The sequence below is a fragment of the Girardinichthys multiradiatus genome, chromosome 19 (assembly GCF_021462225.1).
Source record: "Girardinichthys multiradiatus isolate DD_20200921_A chromosome 19, DD_fGirMul_XY1, whole genome shotgun sequence".
Taxonomy (NCBI): Eukaryota; Metazoa; Chordata; class Actinopteri; order Cyprinodontiformes; family Goodeidae; genus Girardinichthys; species Girardinichthys multiradiatus.
In genome coordinates this window covers 6,674,046-6,693,047 of record NC_061811.1, presented here as the reverse complement: position 1 = coordinate 6,693,047, position 19,002 = coordinate 6,674,046, and the positions used below count along the sequence as shown (strand labels likewise).

Sequence of the window (19,002 nt, the reverse complement as noted above, 5' to 3'; positions counted from 1 at the left end):
TTTGTCATAACAACTCAGCTTTTAATATTATAAGATATAAAAATCTTCATCTTTATCATACAATAATATCTTCCCATAATGCCATGAGTCAAACAAGAATCAGAATAGAACTTAGATCCCTTTTGAGGTAAGACAGTTTGTTCTTAGTTGATTTAGCCTCGACTGTCTAACCTGCAGGACTAGGCACTGAGCTGAGAGCACGACCTACCTCAGGAAGTGATTTAGGAATGATCTAGAGAAGATTACTGATTCAATGTGACTAAAGTGTAAAAAACCTGACTTATTGAAATTCAAATAGGCTAAATGGAAAAAAAGATGAGGGAAGGTCTGTGCGGCGTAATCAACCAGTTGTGTTTGAGTGCTCAGTTAAATCAGGACAGCAGTAAGTGTGTCCCTTTACATTCTTACAGCGTAAGAAGAGACCTGCAGGCCAACACATCCTCAGGCTACGATCTGCTCAGCATGTCTTTCACTTTTTATTTTAGATAATCCGTTTCTTAAGACAAAAAGAAAAATAATACAACCAACAACAAAAGCAGCCAACACAATAAACAGCTTTCAATATGCATAATCCAAGAAACAATGTAATAAACAAGAAACTAAAGCATTGAAGAGATTTTAACATGCCACATTGTTCCTTGGGCAGATTTTCTTTCACAGAAAGCCAACTATTTCACTAGTTTTATAGTCATAAAAATAGTAGACATCTTTTTTTTAATCAAGCAGAGAAAGAGAAAAGCAGCAAAACAAAGAAGCCACATGACATCTTCACGTCACCATGCACATGACTCTGCAGACAGAACTGACACACACTGCAAGTCATGCAACTCGCACTCACTCACACATGGTCTGTAAAACCAAACATGTTTAGATTGACATCAGCCCAAAACAGCATTTCCCAGAATCCACAATGTTCTGCTTGTACCAGAGTCCAAAAAAATCTTTAATAACCATCTTAATTCTGCTCTTTGAAAAACATTTTACAGCAGTTGGACAATACTGTGGCTTTGTGCTGTCGGCACACATCAATTTGGTAGCACAACCAGGAATATAAAGCTTCAAAAAAAAAAAAAAAAAAGAAAGAAGAAGAAACACAGACAACTGAACAGGCCGACAGACAAGCGTGCAGCAGGAACTAATTACAGCAATGATCAGGAGAGAAAACTTTCATAGTCACTAACAAAAACACGGCTGCATCATTTCTGTTGCTGGTCTTGCAATCGCACATCATTCCCAAAATTTTGCATCTCCCGCTGTTAAATGTCCCAACCCCAATCATCCTTCTACCGTGTCCTCATCTCTCTCATCCACCATTGTGATCTTTTGCTGCTCACAGCAGCCGGCGAACCCACACTGAGAGGACGACAGTGAGAGCAGGATAACGTGATGTCACAAGACGAGGGCAGGACCACAGTCAGTGTTCCTTGGCTGGTTTTGGAGGCTGGACGCTACGTCCCAGAGCAAGCTGACTGGGTTGGTTTGGAGCCGGAAAGTCGTGGTTATTAGATCGAGCTCCATTCAGCGGGATGGCTGTGTATTTTCTTTTTAAGTGGCTACAGAGAGGTGGAGGGCAGCTTCTTGACGCGACGCTGGGCGAGGAAAGAACTGTCGATGGGTTTGAGCTCTGGAGTTGGCTGGGAATTCTTGAGGGCGGAGTAGGTGGCTGCCATTGCACCCTGAAAACCAACAGTGGAGAGATTACAATTGTCCTGAATGTGGGAATGAAACCTAATTTTATTCTAGAATTGTTCCTAGTAAGAGACTATTAGAAAATTTGGGGCGATGTCCTTTAGCAAGATCAATTCAGTCACATGGTTTCTGAAGTCATCAGCAAGCTTCTGCACTCTTCTTGGGAGAATCAGAAGGACTCACACTGGTTGTTTCCTGACACAGACAGCTTTTAAGCATAATCCACAGATTCTCAGTGTGGTTGATTTCAGAGGATTTTCACCAGCTTAATGTTAGCTTGCTTCAGCCATCCCCAAACCAGTACTGATGCATGTGTGGAGTCCCTGTCCTGTTGGAATACCTGACTGTGTCCAAGTTTCACCTTTCTCACCCAAACCGTTCCGCTCAGTTGAGATGAAATTGGTTTAGATGTCCCCCAACACCAAGAACCACCAAGGCTCAAGGCATTTAACAGTCCAGATTGTGACAACTTTTACATTCTCATGGACGTGCTGACCAAGAAAATAAGCCCTTGCTTCAGAAAAAACAACACCTTCAATCATAATATAAATTTGCAGATCCTTACATGCAAAGTGGAGAGAAATTATGTTAGGATTTAAAAAATATTGACCAGTTCATTCACAATGACAAGACAAGGAGTCAAGGTGAGGCTTTCAAACCAATGAACACTGCACCCCTACACTGTACTGACACTCTCTCGTATGGTGGTGGTAGCATCATGCTATGGGGCTAGGTTGATGCCAGTTGTGTTAGTGGATTGAACAAAGTCGATTGAATAAGAAAAAGCAGTGCAGCCTAACATCTCTTCTGAGAAATGGTTAAAACTTGGACCCACAAACATCATGTGAAAGAGCACTAAATTCATGGAATGTACAGGTCCTTCTAAAAAAATTAGCATATTGTGATAAAGTTAATTATTTTCTATAATGTAATGATGAAAATTTAACATTCATATATTTTAGATTCATTGCACACTAACTGAAATATTTCAGGTCTTTTATTGTCTTAATACGGATGATTTTGGCATACAGCTCATGAAAACCCAAAATTCCTATCTCACAAAATTAGCATATTTCATCCGACCAATAAAAGAAAAGTGTTTTTAATACAAAAAACGTCAACCTTCAAATAATCATGTACAGTTATGCACTCAATACTTAGTCGGGAATCCTTTGGCAGAAATGACTGCTTCAATGCGGCGTGGCATGGAGGCAATCAGCCTGTGGCACTGCTGAGGTCTTATGGAGGCCCAGGATGCTTCGATAGCGGCCTTTAGCTCATCCAGAGTGTTGGGTCTTGAGTCTCTCAACGTTCTCTTCACAATATCCCACAGATTCTCTATGGGGTTCAGGTCAGGAGAGTTGGCAGGCCAATTGAGCACAGTGATACCATGGTCAGTAAACCATTTACCAGTGGTTTTGGCACTGTGAGCAGGTGCCAGGTCCTGCTGAAAAATGAAATCTTCATCTCCATAAAGCTTTTCAGCAGATGGAAGCATGAAGTGCTCCAAAATCTCCTGATAGTTAGCTGCATTGACCCTGCCCTTGATAAAACACAGTGGACCAACACCAGCAGCTGACACGGCACCCCAGACCATCACTGACTGTGGGTACTTGACACTGGACTTCTGGCATTTTGGCATTTCCTTCTCCCCAGTCTTCCTCCAGACTCTGGCACCTTGATTTCCGAATGACATGCAGAATTTGCTTTCATCCAAAAAAAGTACTTTGGACCACTGAGCAACAGTCCAGTGCTGCTTCTCTGTAGCCCAGGTCAGGCGCTTCTGCTGCTGTTTCTGGTTCAAAAGTGGCTTGACCTGGGGAATGCGGCACCTGTAGCCCATTTCCTGCACACGCCTGTGCACAGTGGCTCTGGATGTTTCTACTCCAGACTCAGTCCACTACTTCCGCAGGTCCCCCAAGGTCTGGAATCGGCCCTTCTCCACAATCTTCCTCAGGGTCCGGTCACCTCTTCTCGTTGTGCAGCGTTTTCTGCCACACTTTTTCCTTCCCACAGACTTCCCACTGAGGTGCCTTGATACAGCACTCTGGGAACAGCCTATTCGTTCAGAAATTTCTTTCTGTGTCTTACCCTCTTGCTTGAGGGTGTCAATAGTGGCCTTCTGGACAGCAGTCAGGTCGGCAGTCTTACCCATGATTGGGGTTTTGAGTGATGAACCAGGCTGGGAGTTTTAAAGGCCTCATGAATCTTTTGCAGGTGTTTAGAGTTAACTCGTTGATTCAGATGATTAGGTTCATAGCTCGTTTAGAGACCCTTTTAATGATATGCTAATTTTGTGAGATAGGAATTTTGGGTTTTCATGAGTTGTATGCCAAAATCATCCGTATTAAGACAATAAAAGACCTGAAATATTTCAGTTAGTGTGCAATGAATCTAAAATATATGAATGTTAAATTCTCATCATGACATTATGGAAAATAATGAACTTTATCACAATATGCAAATTTTTTGAGAAGGACCTGTAGTCAAAATGTAATTCCTAAATCTAAAACCAAATAAATGCCTCAAGACTCTCATTATTTAAATACAATTTATGTAACCTAAACATATATCTAACAGCTAGAATTTTTATGACATGAAATAATCTTATAGAAACCAAGTCACTAAAATTAAACCAAGAAACGAGGCTCGCAGTATGTCTCTAAACTTATTATATGTAGAGAATGGACTGAGTTGTGCTACCTTGACCAGTTTGGGGTCCTGGTGAGGGAGCTGGCTGTTGGGTAGTTTGTCCCTCTGGACAATCCAGGGGTGTCTGAGGACCTGCTTAGCAGTCAGTCTCTGATGGGGGTCCACATGAAGCATCTTGGACACAAGGTCCTTGACATACCAAAACATAATGAATGTGAGAATGTGGACCAAAGAGACCAAAAAATATGAATTATTAAGGAAAGGTCTGAGCTCTACCTTGGCAACATCAGACACAGTGTCCCAGTTTCCTCCAGCCAGACTGAAGTGACCGTTTCCTATCCTGTTGAGGATCTCATTAGGGGTGTCCTCAGGCCCATTGGCAAAAGGAGTAAAACTGGTGAAGTAAGAGAAAAGGACAGAGTGAATAAAAAGCAACAAAAGGAAAAAAAAAAAAAACATACAAAGACACAGAGTACTCACCCAGCCAGCATGGTGTACAGTAAGACTCCCAGACTCCAGATGTCACATCCTTCATCATAGCCTTGACGCTTCAACACCTGGAAGCCCATATTATCATGCATTACAATGTAGATATCAACAGCATTTGAAGTGCAACAGTTTGTACTTGTGACCCACTCACCTCAGGAGCTACAAAGTTTGCAGTGTAGCACGGGGTCATCAGCAGACCATTGTTGGCCCGCAGCTGCTTTGCAAAGCCAAAGTCGCAGATCCTGATGGACTCGGGATTTCCTGATTCATCAACGTAGAGGATGTTGCTGGGCTTTAGGTCTCTGTGCACAACCTGGAAAACAAGAGGATGCAGGAGTGGAGAAATAAACAAGCAGAGAGCAACACAGGAGAGATGGCGTGGGTTAACGACAAATAAATGTCATATTACAGGTACATCTCAGCAGAATAGTGTCATCAAAACATTTATTTTAGTTATTTAGTTCAAATAGTAAAACTGATGTTTCGACTTAACACGCACAGAGGGACCCATTCTAAGCATATATCCAGGTTAATTTCTATGATTAAGGCTAACAGCTAATTCCGTTTCTCAGTAAATAGAAAATTACATAATCTTAATACAGAAATGTTCTGTTATGGCCTACACAATCATGGGAAAGACTGCTGACTCAAAAGTTATATAGCTGACAGTTACTAAGACCTGAGAGGAAGTGTGGTAAAAAAAAAAACTAAACTAAAAGCTGCACAGGCAGCAGGGATAACCGCAACCTTAAGAGGATTGTAAAGCAAAGTAATTTAAGAGTTTGGTCGAGATTCACCAGGCGTGGACAAAGACATATCCAAGACACAGACTACCACTGTCATATTCCTTGCGTTAAGCCACTCCTAAGGCAGAGACAATATCAGAGGCTTCCGATCTGGCTTTAGATGGAAAAGGAACTCGACCATTGCTTGGTGCAAGGTCTTCTTTTTAGATCGAAGTACATTATGCGATTAATTTAAAAATCAAGGTCCAGGGTCTGGAGGAGGTGTGGAGGTGCACAGACTAAAAGATGGTGGCATTTCAGTGTGAAGTTTCCATAGTAACTGGTGGTTTTAGGAGGAGCGATGTCTTCTGTTGCTGTTGGTCCTCTTTGTTCAGTTGTCCACCCAGATATTTTACAGCACTTTATGCTTCCTTCTGCTGACAAGCTTTGTGGAGATACTGATTTCATTTTCCAGCAGAACCTGGCACCTGCCCACACTGCCAAAAGTACCAATATCTGCTTCAATGGCCATTGTGCCAATGTGCTTATTTGATCAACAAACTGGCCTGACCTGAACCCCAAAGAGAAACTGAAAGTTGTTGTCAAGAGGAAGATGAGAGATGCCAGACCCAACAACACAGACAAGCTGAAGGTCGCTATTAAAGCAAACTGGGCTTCCTGAACACCTCAACAGAACCGCAGGCTGATCGCCTCCATGCCACGGTGGACTGATGCAGTATTTCATGCAAAACGAGCCCTGACCAAGTATTAAATGCATAAAAATAGTCATACTTTTAGGAAGCCCGAGATTTTTGGATTAAAGATCCTTTTGCATTGATTTTTTTACTGTTCAAGTTTTCATTACCTGTTAGCTACAATCATCAAATTTTAGCATCAATAAACACTTGAAGTACATAACTCTGGGTGGAATCCATCTGCATCAGTTTCATCTTTTGAATCGAATTACGAAAATAAATTTCTCTTTCAATGATATTGTTATAGATATTAAATCCTCTTTGTGGATTGATTTTGGACTTAATATAGAAAATTATGCATTTAAATAAAACAAATGTTAGATTTTATTATAGGTTTTGGTGGACTCAAACCCCAATTTAGCATGAATGAATAAAAAACAGCCCCCCTCCTTCCTTTAGCATACTGATCAAGACTAATTCTGAGTCTTTTCTCTAGCAGGTCTGTCCGTCCTCACCCCCTGTGAGTGGAGGTACTCCACAGTCTTTGTGATGGTGTGAAGCACGGCACTGGCCTCTCGCTCTGAAAAGAACTTCTGCTTCAGGATCCGATCAAGCAGCTCTCCTCCGCGCATCAGCTCCGTTACCATGAACACCTGCTTCCCGTTGTCATACACCTGAAACAGAAACAATGGTTCACAACACGATAAGCTCTCGACTTAAAAGGAAATAACAGGCCAGGTGTTGTTTTTGACTCACATCCTTCAGAGTTATGATGTTGGGGTGCTGTCCATATCTGAGCAGAATCTCTATTTCCTCCGAGGGATCTGTGCTGGTCTTGTCAATCACCTGAAGGTAAGATTTACATAATAAGATTCCAATCCATTTTATTTATAAAGCACATTACAAACAACTTGTTTAAACCAAAGTGCTTTACAATACTAAAAGGTAAGATCAAGACACAAATAATAAAATAGTAAAATATAACCAAAAATAAAAAAAGTAAAATCACACAACAAACTGTAGCAAATTAAATAAGAAAAACAACTGACAAGCTCACACTGTGTCAAAGTTAACTGAAAATAGGTGTGTTTTTCAGAGAGTATTAAAACAGTAAGAGAAGACGCCTGTCTGATATTTAATGGCAACGTTTTCCACAATTTTGGTGCCACAACTGAAAAGGCCCTCCTCTGAGTTTCTGCCCATGTTAAAAGATTCTCATCTTTTAACATATGGACACATTTTGATCACAGTTTTCTTTTTCAGGCCAAAGCTGAACCACAACAAAAACAGGCTCAGTGATGTAGTTTTGTTGCGTTTCCGCAGCCGTTTTCTGCCCATCAAGTAACAGATTGGTTTTTTTCTTGGATCTATACATACCTTGACAGCGTACTCGGTGTTGGTGGCTTTGTGGACGCATCGCTTACAGACGGAGAAGGAGCCCATGCCAATGTCCTCCTTGAGGATGTACCCGTCACTGAACAGAAGGTTTTTCCCGTGCAGCTGCTGCAGAGAAAGAGTTGAAGCCTGAGGAGTAGCGGAGGAGTGACAGGCTGACAGAGCTGATGAGGAGAGAGGATGTTGAAGGATCTTAGGAAGATGGTTTTGTTTTTTGTAGCAACTCCAGCTGCTCTGAATCTACTGCCTCCAGTTCATTAGCATTTATAAGGGATTAGCATAATATAAAGAATTTTCACTGGTATTGAGTTGCATCTCTATTTGGACCTAAGCAGCAGGGTTTTTAAACATTGTTATTGAAACACCAAAACTAAAGTACCTGGTAAAACATTATTTTATTAGGATTGTATGCAATAGATTTGCAGCAAAATGTGGATCTACAAACCATAGACTCACTGGAGAGGAATAAAACCAAAATAAAATCACAATATTTTCCAGAAGAATACAGAAAACGTAGCATCATTTACCACTGACTTCTCAATAATTCACTAATGGCTCTATAGCATGAAATCCAAATATAATACACAGATGTTTGTTGTTGAGATGTAAAATATGAAAAACATCGAGGACTAGTTTTTGTATGCTACTGCATATTTCAGGCTTCTTTTGAACACAGACTAAAGCAGCTGCTGCATTAAAGAGTTATTTTAAATTACTTGCTGACTTTGCTTGGGTAAGCCCATTTCACAAATATAACTAGTATATCCATATAGATTTATCCAACTTTCATAAAGATCTATAAAAAATTGTTTAATGTTATATTTTATTTTTTCATAATTAGGCACACCTGGAAAAGACTTTAATGAGACTGCAATGGAACCCTGTATGCATTTTTAGATGATATTTAAAGAGTGTGTAAAATGTTTTAACAGTTATTTGCCTTAAACTCGCCATCATTATCAGTGTTTAAATTAGAGCCAAAATATGATATGTATTTTAAAGCCTGATAACATCTAAGCAGCCCTGTTTAGTCCCTGAGTCCATTGTAACAGTGATGATAGGTACATCTGCTTCCTCACTACTTTAGTTGCAGAAGTTGAAATTAGGTTCAAGTAAAATATACAGATGTTTATTTCTGTCGTCCCTATCTGGGGCAGAACTGTTCTGCAGGCATGTTTGCAGCCCTGTGGAGGAGACTACTTTTAGACAAACATACGCCTTGATTTAATTTTCACTCATTCTTGTTACCATTTCTCTCACAGGGTTTCTCTCACAGGGTTGCTCCATAAATAATGTGCTTTTATTAGTGACAGCTGACCTGGACCACTGGGTGGGGCGGGGGCTGCGGTGGCTCTGCAAAACCTTCCTCCTCCAACAGAGTTGATGCAACAAAGCTGAAGCCTCTGAACAGCTGATGAGCTCCAGCACTGGGAGGCACACCAGGGGAGTCTGGAACATGATTAGAAATTCAGGCATAAGCAAAACCAAAATGAATGATTTTACTCACTGCAGCACCACATTTCTCTAGGTAAGCGCTCACCTTTGGGTGTACGGGAAGTGAACTCTGAGTCAAAGTAGAAGGTGTCGTCTGGACGTGCCACAGCCGGTCTGAATGGAGGCTTCATCTCTTTCCGGAAGAGTTTCTGAGAAAGATGGAAGAGTTTTTTTTGTTACCCCTTGTTGTACAGCTGATGCTTTGAGTACCACCTGCAACTATCTATGTGCAATTCAAATGTCCTCAGGAGATGGAGACTCACATTCCAGTCTATAGTGGAGAAGAAACCATGTCGCTTTATCTCCTCTGCACCATCAGCACCTGATCCTACACGTAAAAAGGCACATTTTAGCCGTATCAAATAACTGCAAATACAGATCTATGTAGCCCTTTTGCTGAAACTGTGTCAGAGATTCTGCCTTTGGTAAAACCATGTTGTTTAACAACAAACCCAGTCTGTTGGCAGGGTTCCTCTTGAACAAAGCCCTAAGCAGAGACTGGGCTTCAGTACTTAGGAACTGTGGCATTCCTAGGCGCGCCCTGCAGGGGAGAGACATACGGCATGCAGCTTTAATTACTGCACCCAAGGCACACTGACAGTATGTGAACACATGCACAATTCTTCCTGCACACTGACTTGACTCACTTTAGGATCAGATTCATAGTTTCCTTGCGGTCCTTTCCTTGAAATGGCAGAGATCCTGTCAGCATCTCAAACTAGTGGATTAAACTTACAGTCAGTATGGCAGGATACAAGTTAAAAGTTTTAGTCAAACAGACTTTTAATAATCCAAAAAAACATTTATTTTAATCTTCTCACCATAAGTACACCAAACGACCACCAGTCAGCACTGTGGATGTGCCCCTGCCTGTTTACAACCTCTGGTGCCATGTATTCTACAGTACCACAGAATGAATAAGCCTTCTTCTCATGATCGATGGCTTCTTTGCACAAGCCGAAATCTGGAATACACAAAACAAACTTTAAAAATATTAACCAGCTCAGTTTGCTTTAAACGGGGCCTTCAGCTCATCATGGTCAATCTGACAAAGAGAGGTATCCCAATCCTTGTGGTTTTTAGTATAACAATGACCATCAGTGGGCTCTAGATGGACAAACTGTCTACCTTTAAGGCTAGGTTTAAAACTTTCCTTTTTGATAAAGCTCATAGTTAGAGTGGCTTAGGTTATCCTGAACTATCTCTGTAGTTATGCTGCTATAGGCTTAGTCTGCTGGAGGACATAATGACCACTTTCACCCTCTTTGCTACATTCTCACACTACTCTCTAATTCTGCATTATTTGATGTTATTTCAGCTTTTAACTTTGTTCTCTCTTTTCTCTTCCTAGAAGCTACACCTGGCTTGACTCTGTGTCTACCTGTGACACCTTTCTGGAGAGGGGAATCGTCAGAGCTTCTGCTGGCTACAACTTAATGCTCACCTTCTACAGATGATCCACATGGCCCTGTCTTTTAGTGTTTAACCCTTTCTCTCTCCTAGACATGGCCACTGACTGAGCTTTTACTGTAACTAACTCTATGTGCTCTCTTTCAGACTCTAACCTTAAAAACTGGCTCAGAGTTTATCTGTTCTTTCTTTCTAGGTGAAACGACTAAAGGAGCTACATCCATTAATATTTACTTTTCCTTCCCATAGAAAGTACTCCTGGATCAGTGCTTCTTTGTTCTCTTTGTGTCTCTGCTCTGTTCTCTCAAACCCCCAGTCGGTTGTGGCAGATGGCCGCTCACACTGAGCCTGGTTCTGGTTCTGCTGGAGGTTTCTTCCTGTTAAAAGGGAGTTTTTCCTCTCCACTGTCGCTACATGCATGCTCAGTATGAGGGATTGCTGCAAAGTCAACGCCAGTGACTGTCTACTGTCTCTACATGCTCATCCAGGAGGAGTGAATGCTGCAAGTCACTGACTGGATGCAATCTGCTGGGTTTTCTTAGACAGAAAAACTTTTTATCCAATTTGAATAAATAACTGAATCTGACTGCACTGTTCAATGGTTAGGTTTAATTGGAATGTATGAACCTGACTGTTGTGAAGTGCTTTGAGATGACATGTGTTGTGAATTGGCGCTATATAAATAAACTGAATTGAATTGAAAACTGAATTGAATCATTGTTTGGTCTGGTGTCTCTCATTTTCCTCCTGGCAATACTACATATATTCTGTATGGGGTTTAGACCTGTTTGCCGGCCAATCAAGCACAGTAATACCATGGTCATTAAATCAAGTATTGGTATTTGTGGCAGCATAGGTATGTGCAAAATCCTGTAAGAAAATGAAACAGTTAATCAGATTAATTGCAATTATTCGAATACTTAAATAATTGTCAACTAATTTAGTAAATGAATAATTGTTAACTGGTGTATACAGACTAAAACATGCCATTTGAAGTAAATACTGCATAACTGCACAAAAATATACACATTTGCATTTCAAATTCTGTTAAAAAAATCTTTTGCTATCCGATTATTAATCTGTTAATTGCAAAAAAGAATCAAAATAATCGTTAGTTGCAGACCTAATTAGCATTCCCTAAAGGCTCATCAGCAGAAGAAGAGCTGGCAGACAGCTGTGCTGACTAGGACCTTGATTTCCAAATAGGATACAAAATGTTCATTTGAAAAAAATGACTTTACTTTCACCTTGTGAATTTGCCCCAAACCAAATTGTCTGTGCTTCACAAGCCAAGCCAATTCAGCTTTTTCTTCTTCACTTTTTCCTTCCACTCAACTTTCCATTAGTATTCCATTGGTATAGAGCATTCTGTGACCAGCCAGCTTCTTAAGCAATGATCCTTTGTGGCTCACCCTCCTTGTGCTGGTTGTCAATCACTGTCTGCTTGATAACTGTCCAGTCAGCAATGTTCTAATTTATTCAGATAACCCTGTGCATCGCTTCTTGAAGCTCCGAAGGTCACTTTTTCTTCAATGGTGCAGAACCCATAATGACAATAAGATAATGTGTAATAATTCACGGGGGAAACATGCTCAGGGTTACATGCAGATAAGACTTGCACTGCTGAAGCTTAAATGCTTCAGGTGAAAGAGGAAGCAGGAGACTCACCTGTGAGTTTGATATGCCCCTCCTCATCCAGAAGAATGCTGAAAAAACACACACAGTATCCAGAATGAAAATGAGCATGAAGACATTCAGGATTTAGTAAAGTAATTAACTCCCAAAGCTTTGCTCTAACCTGAGTAGAGAAGCTCAGAATAATCTTTTTTATTTCAAAGTACTATAATGAACTTCGTGATCACCACCTGCACTCTAGACTATGTCAGTATTGTTTGAGTATTTTAAACTATCAGCAGCTTCTGATGCTAAGAAACACTTGGAGAAAAACAGGCTCCATCTCCAGTGGGAACAAACTGCACAGCTTAGCTAATTCGTTTGGAAAAGTATGTAGATAGGCCCAGATTTATCAATATGAATACAGTGGAAAAATGTTTAGACCGACATTTCTATCCATGATATGGGATTAATTAGTAAGGCAGAAAGTGTATGATATGAATTAATCCCATGTCAGGTCTCAGATCATGTATGCAGGTTTAAAATTATGTTAACACTGCCAGATGCCAGGGAATATGTTCACCGAAGGTTATATTTAATCAATGAGTCTTTTCTCCTTTAGCTTCCTTCAAAGATCAAAGAGGCTGACTGCATAGGTACAGTACAGACCAAAAGTTTGGACACACCTTCTCATTCAAAGAGTTTTCTTTATTTTCATGACTATGAATATTGTAGCTTCACACTGAAGGCATCAAAACTATGAATTAACACATGTGGAATTATATACTGAACAAAAAAGTGTGAAACAACTGAAAATATGTCTTATATTCTAGGTTCTTCAAAGTAGCCACCTTTTGCTTTGATTACTGCTCCGCACACTCTTGGCATTCTGTTGATGAGCTTCAAGAGGTCGTCACCTGAAATGGTTTTCCAACAGTCTTGAAGGAGTTCCCAGAGATGCTTAGCACTTGTTGGCCCTTTTGCCTTCACTCTGCGGTCCAGCTCACCCCAAACCATCTCGATTGGGTTCAGGTCCGGTGACTGTGGAGGCCAGGTCATCTGGCGCAGCACCCCATCACTCTACTTCTTGGTCAAATAGCCCTTACACAGCCTGGAGGTGTGTTTGGGGTCATTGTCCTGTTGAAAAAGAAATTATGGTCCAACTAAACGCAAACCGGATGGAATAGCATGCCGCTGCAAGATGCTGTGGTAGCCATGCTGGTTCAGTATGCCTTTAATTTTGAATAAATCCCCAACTGTGTCACCAGCAAAGCACCCCCACACCATCACACCTCCTCCTCCATGCTTCACGGTGGGAACCAGGCATGTAGAGTCCATCCGTTCACCTCTTCTGCGCCGCACAAAGACACGGTGGTTGGAACCAAAGATCTCAAACTTGGACTCATCAGACCAAAGCACAGATTTCCACTGGTCTAATGTCCATTCCTTGTGTTCTTTAGCCCAAACAAGTCTCTTCTGCTTGTTGCCTGTCCTCAGCAGTGGTTTGCTAGCAGCTATTTTACCATGAAGGCCTGATTCACACAGTCTCCTCTTAACAGTTGTTCTAGAGATGTGTCTGCTGCTAGAACTCTGTGTGGCATTGACCTGTTCTCTAATCTGAGCTGCTGTTAACCTGCGATTTCTGAGGCTGGTGACTCGGATGAACTTAACGTCCGCAGCAGAGGTGACTCTTGGTCTTCCTTTCCTGGGGCGGTCCTCATGTGAGCCAGTTTCTTTGTAGCGCTTGATGGTTTTTGCGACTGCACTTGGGGACACTTTCAAAGTTTTTCCAATTGTTCGGACTGACTGACCTTCATTTCTTAAAGTCATGATGGCCACTCGTTTTTCTTTACTTATCTGCTTTTTTCTTGCCATAATGTAAATTCTGATAGTGTATTCAGTAGGACTATCAGCTGTGTACTGTATCCACCTCCTGCACAACACAACTGATGGTCCCAACCCCATTTATAAGGCTTGAAATCCCACTAATTAAACCTGACAGGGCACACCTGTGAAGTGAAAACCATTTCAGGTGACTACTTCTTGAAGCTCATCAACAGAATACCAAGAGTGTGCAGAGCAGCAATCAAAGCAAAAGGTGGCTACTTTGAAGAACCTAGAATATAAGACATATTTTCAGTTGTTTCACACTTTTTTGTTCAGTATATAATTCCACATGTGTTAATTCATAGTTTTGATGCCTTCAGTGTGAAGCTACAATATTCATAGTCATGAAAATAAAGAAAACTCTTTGAATGAGAAGGTGTATCCAAACTTTTCATCATTAAACCCCTGGTGGGGGATTCAGTCATTGCAGCAGCTTAATTAAATGAATTACATATAAAGTGATTAAATACCATAAATAAGACTAAAAATAGCTCTATAAAATTAGAATTAAGTGTAGAAAGTTGCATAGTTGTTGAGGGTCCTATGAAAACGACAACAATGATCAGAGGTAGCATTGGGTGTCTGGATGTACAAGTACTGCAAATTTGAACTGTGGTGGTGCAATGGTGGTGGTGATTGTTTCTTGCCGCCAAATGTTTGAACAGCCAACTGTTTGTACATTGGAATTGGCCAGTTTCATAAATCATGTGGAATTTATTTAATGATCTTTTTTTACTCAGATCTCCTAGATCCAGAAGATGGGAAATCTGAATTTAAAGGATTGAGAAGTGTCATTGCTTACAATAATGTGAGAAAGCAAAAAAAGAATAGTTCTGTAATGACACAAAAGGCCCAAACTTAAAGTCCTCGACTGCTGCATCAATGTTTATGTGCTTGAATTAAATAGAAACTACTGAAGTTTTTTTTAACACAGACTCATAGAAGTTAATAACTTTTTCCCCATGAGGATAATTTGTCTGCTGGTTTGATGCAAAGAGTTTCTGGTTCCCCACATTTAGCTTGACATCACTTTGGTGGCAATAAATGGGATTTTGCACTTACTTCTCAGGTTTGAGGTCTCTGTAAATGATCCCTAAGCTGTGGAGGTGGTCCAGTCCTAATGCAAGCTCTGCTAGATAAAACTTCACATCCTCTTCTGTGAACATCACCTGGCAGGCATGAGACAAGAAGAATGTCACAAGAGAGAGATGTTCAAAAGAAAATACCGGCTAATAATCAGCTAGGGAGATAAACGAATCAAGATAAAAGAAATTCCCCCTTAGAAGAAATTTACAAGCTTCCCTCACCTCTTTAGAAAGCCTGGTGAAAAGATCCCCCCCTCGGAGAAAGTCCAAGATCAAGTACAACTTCCCTTCAGTCTGGAATGCTACAAAAGAATACATTTTATGGGAGAAAAACTGTAAATCAAGTGGCATGAGTACGTTTCTAAGATTATAAGGAATTTAACTATAATATCTGGGTTTGAAGGTTTCAGTGACTTTGGTTTAGCTCACCGTAGTGCAGCTTGACAACAAACGGGTGGTTGACGTCTGCAAGGATGTTCCTTTCCATCTTGGTCCTCACACGGTCTCTTACTGAAAGTAAGGAGGATGGTATAAAAAAAGGTGCGGTGCATTTAAGTCTTAATGTAATAATCAGTAAACTGTCAAATTGAATTTATTTATAAAACGATATTTAAAAACGACTGATGTTGAACAAAGCGCTCTACAAAAGATGGAGGAGTGCAGAACATTTCTGGGCAGAGCTGACAATGTGTGTGAGCAAGGCAACCAACCTGACCCAGTTACACCAGTTCTGTCAGGAGGAATGGGCCAATATCGTGATAAACTATCGTGATGCATAAAGAGATGTATTATACCCCAATTTCTAGGCCTGTTTAGTAGTCTGTATGTTAGCAGACACAGCTTGTGGTCTTCATCTAGGTTTTTGGACTTATTGTGTATAAAATAAGGCTACTGTACATGATAATATATTAGAAAATACTTAACTGGGGTATCCAATCAGTGGAAAATAAGCCTTGTTGAATTTCCTTACTCCGGGGCCGGCCCTTTCGTCTTTAAATTTAAATGATAGTGGGTTTCTTGCAGAATATTTCAATTTGGGCAGAACAAAAGGAATCCAACACTGGCTCAGAAGAGGGTCTGTTGTGTTTTTGAATGCAAACTGAGGGCCAATTAGCTTGCTCCAATCTGCAACTTCACCCCCAGGTTTCACAGTTTGGTGCTTCAGGCAACTTTGACTGTATTTATATAATCTTTTGCATTATAACTATTTTCATTTAGCTATATGAAAGTGTTGCCAGAGGTATTATTATGAACACATGTTAAAAGTAAAGTTTAAAAACAGTATCTTAAAAACGATCTCATCATTCTGGCTTTTAGCGAACACAAATTATTTTTGGAAGTCCTAACCGACCTAAAGAAAGACAACATTTAGTCTGATTTAAGTGAGTGAAAAGGTTGTCTTTTCATACAGAATTTGTAAATATTTGGTTCCTGCTGTTACTAATCAGCATTTCTACCTGAAGTAGAATTTCCTGTCGACTTTGCATTTTCGGATACTGTAAGAACCATTTGCCTCGCCTGTTGTTTATTTCATCTGATGGGACCACACCACCTGTGAAGAACCCACTGAAAGCTGGCGTGGGTGGGGTGGGGGGTGGTGGTCTTTGCTCAGATACTGGTGTGTCAAGCTGCCTTTGACTAACAGAAACAGCAGATAACCTCTTACAAGAAAATGTGGCTAAAAACCACAACAACAAAAACGAGATCACTCTGAAGCCAAACTGAAAGCTTTTCCTGTAGCTTGGTGAGCTACAGTTCTGTAAGAAGATCAAAATCTAAAATAAGAAAGAACTTTGAGATTTTGCAGATTTCTGTACCTTTAAGAGTGGCCTTCTTCAGGACCTTCATGGCATACAGCTGGTTGGCATCTGGAGGTGTCACCTTTCGCACAAGGAATACCTAAAAATATTTTAACAACAAAAAAGTCAAGACGCCACTCAAGATCTAGCATTTAAAGTTAGGAAAATGACGAAATGAGGCAACCAACAGGCATACGGAAGAAAACTGAGCCGTTACCTTGCCGAAGGATCCCTGTCCCAAAACCTTGAGCAGCTCAAACTGAGAGGCGTCAGCTTTCTCTGAGCCCTCCTTGACCACATGGGTGATGTTGATCTCCTTGATGTCTCCATCTTCCTAAAGAGAGAAAAGACCAAGAGTTTAAGAACCCATTCTGAGGCACAATCGACTGTAATAATGAGAATGTTCTGTTTGTGAGGGTTCAGTCATAGTCAGAAAGTGTGAGGAACTGGCTGATGTTTCCAAGTAACACTGTCTCATGGCATAAAAAGCATCACATTAAAACAAAACTCCTCAGAAAGAGGAAATGGCAGTAAATAGAGAAAAGTGCGTGTAAGTGTGAGAGATTACACCCAGCAGCTTCTCATCATCGTGATGCTGCGTCTTTCTGGAAACAGAGGTGCCTGTGATACTAAATGGAAGTACACGGCCAATTATAAAAAGGGAACAGTTGCGGTTTGCTGTTTGTTTTCTGGTACAAGTTGTTTAACCTCAACTTCAACCTTTCGATCAAAGACTTTTAAAGGCAGGTCTGATACTGGGTGGAGGGCTGCTGACAAAACACGACCAGAAAAATCCTCAAAGCATCAGAAGCAAAACAATTTTTACATTTTCTTTCCTCTCAAGAGCAAATTGTTTCAGTTTTAGGTCGAATATAATAGGTCTACAATAAGAAAACATAGTATTAACCATCTTTAAGTTTGGATAGATAATTTTTCGCAACCAATTTTTCTTGTGATATTTAGAACTGAAAGTGCATAAATCAATAAATTAGATTACCATTCAAAACTATTTTTATTTCAGTAATTCAATTTAAAAAGTAATGAATAGATTCATCATGCAGTGCAGTTTATTTCAAGAATTCTGCTAATGTTGATGATTACATCTTACAGCTAATAAAAACCCAACTTTTTCAAAAAATTACAATATTACATAAGACCAATAAAAAGGAATTTTTAATACTGAAATAAGGCTATTCCACATTTCGCATTTGTAAATGTTGGAGCAGTATGTGAAGGCAAATTTCCCTTTGGGGACAATAAAGTATGAGTTGAATGTTTTATTATGGCCTACAGCATCGAGGGGAAGACTGCCAGCCTGACAGTTATCCAGCAGAGCTTCTGAAAGGAGAATAAGCCACAGAAAGTATGTTTTCAAGAACCAAGCTGTTTACAGAGTGCAGTGTCCAGGCGTAACATTGGGAAGTTAAGTGGAAGGAAAAAAAGTGTGGTAGAAAAAGGTGCACAGGCAACAGGAATAACCATCGTCCTGAAAGGATTGTGACGCAAAGCCCATTTAAGAGTTTGAAGGAGATTCACAAGAATTGGACTGCAGCTGGAGTCAGAGCATTAAGAGTCATCACACAGATGTATCCCAGACATGAGCTGCAGCACAATTCATTGTGTTAAGCCACTCCTGAACCAAAGAAAATGCCTCATAATTCCTCTTCTTTGATGAAAGTAAACGTTGTATTTTATTTAGATATCAAGATCACGACAACTGGAGGTAAAGTGGAGAGGCACAGAATCCAAGCTGCTTGAGATCCAGGGTGATGTTTCCACTATCGGTGATGATTTGGGGAGCTTTGTCAGCAGCTGGTGTTGGTCCATAGGTTTTATCAAGGTCAAGCTCAGCACCGCCATATAACAAGAGCATTTAAGAGGGCTTAATTCTTCTCTTCAGCAGACAAGCTTAAACACCTCAGCAGAGCCACAGCCTGATCAGCTCCATGCCTCACCAAACTGATGCTGACACAGACTAACTTTTTATGATATAGTAATTTAACTATAGGCCTATGATGTAAAACTAACAAACAGCCCTAATAATTGCCTGAATGTACCGTAAATGACT

General features: G+C 40.5%; 1 protein-coding gene across 6 annotated transcripts in view; it reads right to left on the bottom strand.

Annotated features, from left to right (window-relative positions):
• rps6ka1 (ribosomal protein S6 kinase a, polypeptide 1) overlaps positions 1-19,002 on the bottom strand; it is a 97,026-nt gene continuing 78,024 nt past the window's right edge. For all 6 annotated transcript variants that reach the window (XM_047345348.1, XM_047345351.1, XM_047345352.1 and 3 more), the window contains 20 exons: positions 17,152-17,268; positions 16,953-17,034; positions 15,565-15,645; positions 15,358-15,437; positions 15,113-15,219; positions 12,218-12,255; positions 9,961-10,103; positions 9,787-9,857; positions 9,592-9,680; positions 9,403-9,467; positions 9,186-9,288; positions 8,964-9,094; positions 7,628-7,753; positions 7,007-7,096; positions 6,766-6,924; positions 4,982-5,143; positions 4,822-4,898; positions 4,618-4,735; positions 4,393-4,530; positions 1-1,676 (listed from right to left, as the gene is read on the bottom strand). In XM_047345348.1, the coding sequence (XP_047201304.1) occupies positions 1,554-1,676; positions 4,393-4,530; positions 4,618-4,735; positions 4,822-4,898; positions 4,982-5,143; positions 6,766-6,924; positions 7,007-7,096; positions 7,628-7,753; positions 8,964-9,094; positions 9,186-9,288; positions 9,403-9,467; positions 9,592-9,680; positions 9,787-9,857; positions 9,961-10,103; positions 12,218-12,255; positions 15,113-15,219; positions 15,358-15,437; positions 15,565-15,645; positions 16,953-17,034; positions 17,152-17,268 (2,100 nt within the window). In that variant the 3' untranslated portion in view covers positions 1-1,553. The remainder of the gene's footprint in view (positions 1,677-4,392; positions 4,531-4,617; positions 4,736-4,821; positions 4,899-4,981; positions 5,144-6,765; positions 6,925-7,006; positions 7,097-7,627; positions 7,754-8,963; positions 9,095-9,185; positions 9,289-9,402; positions 9,468-9,591; positions 9,681-9,786; positions 9,858-9,960; positions 10,104-12,217; positions 12,256-15,112; positions 15,220-15,357; positions 15,438-15,564; positions 15,646-16,952; positions 17,035-17,151; positions 17,269-19,002) is intronic.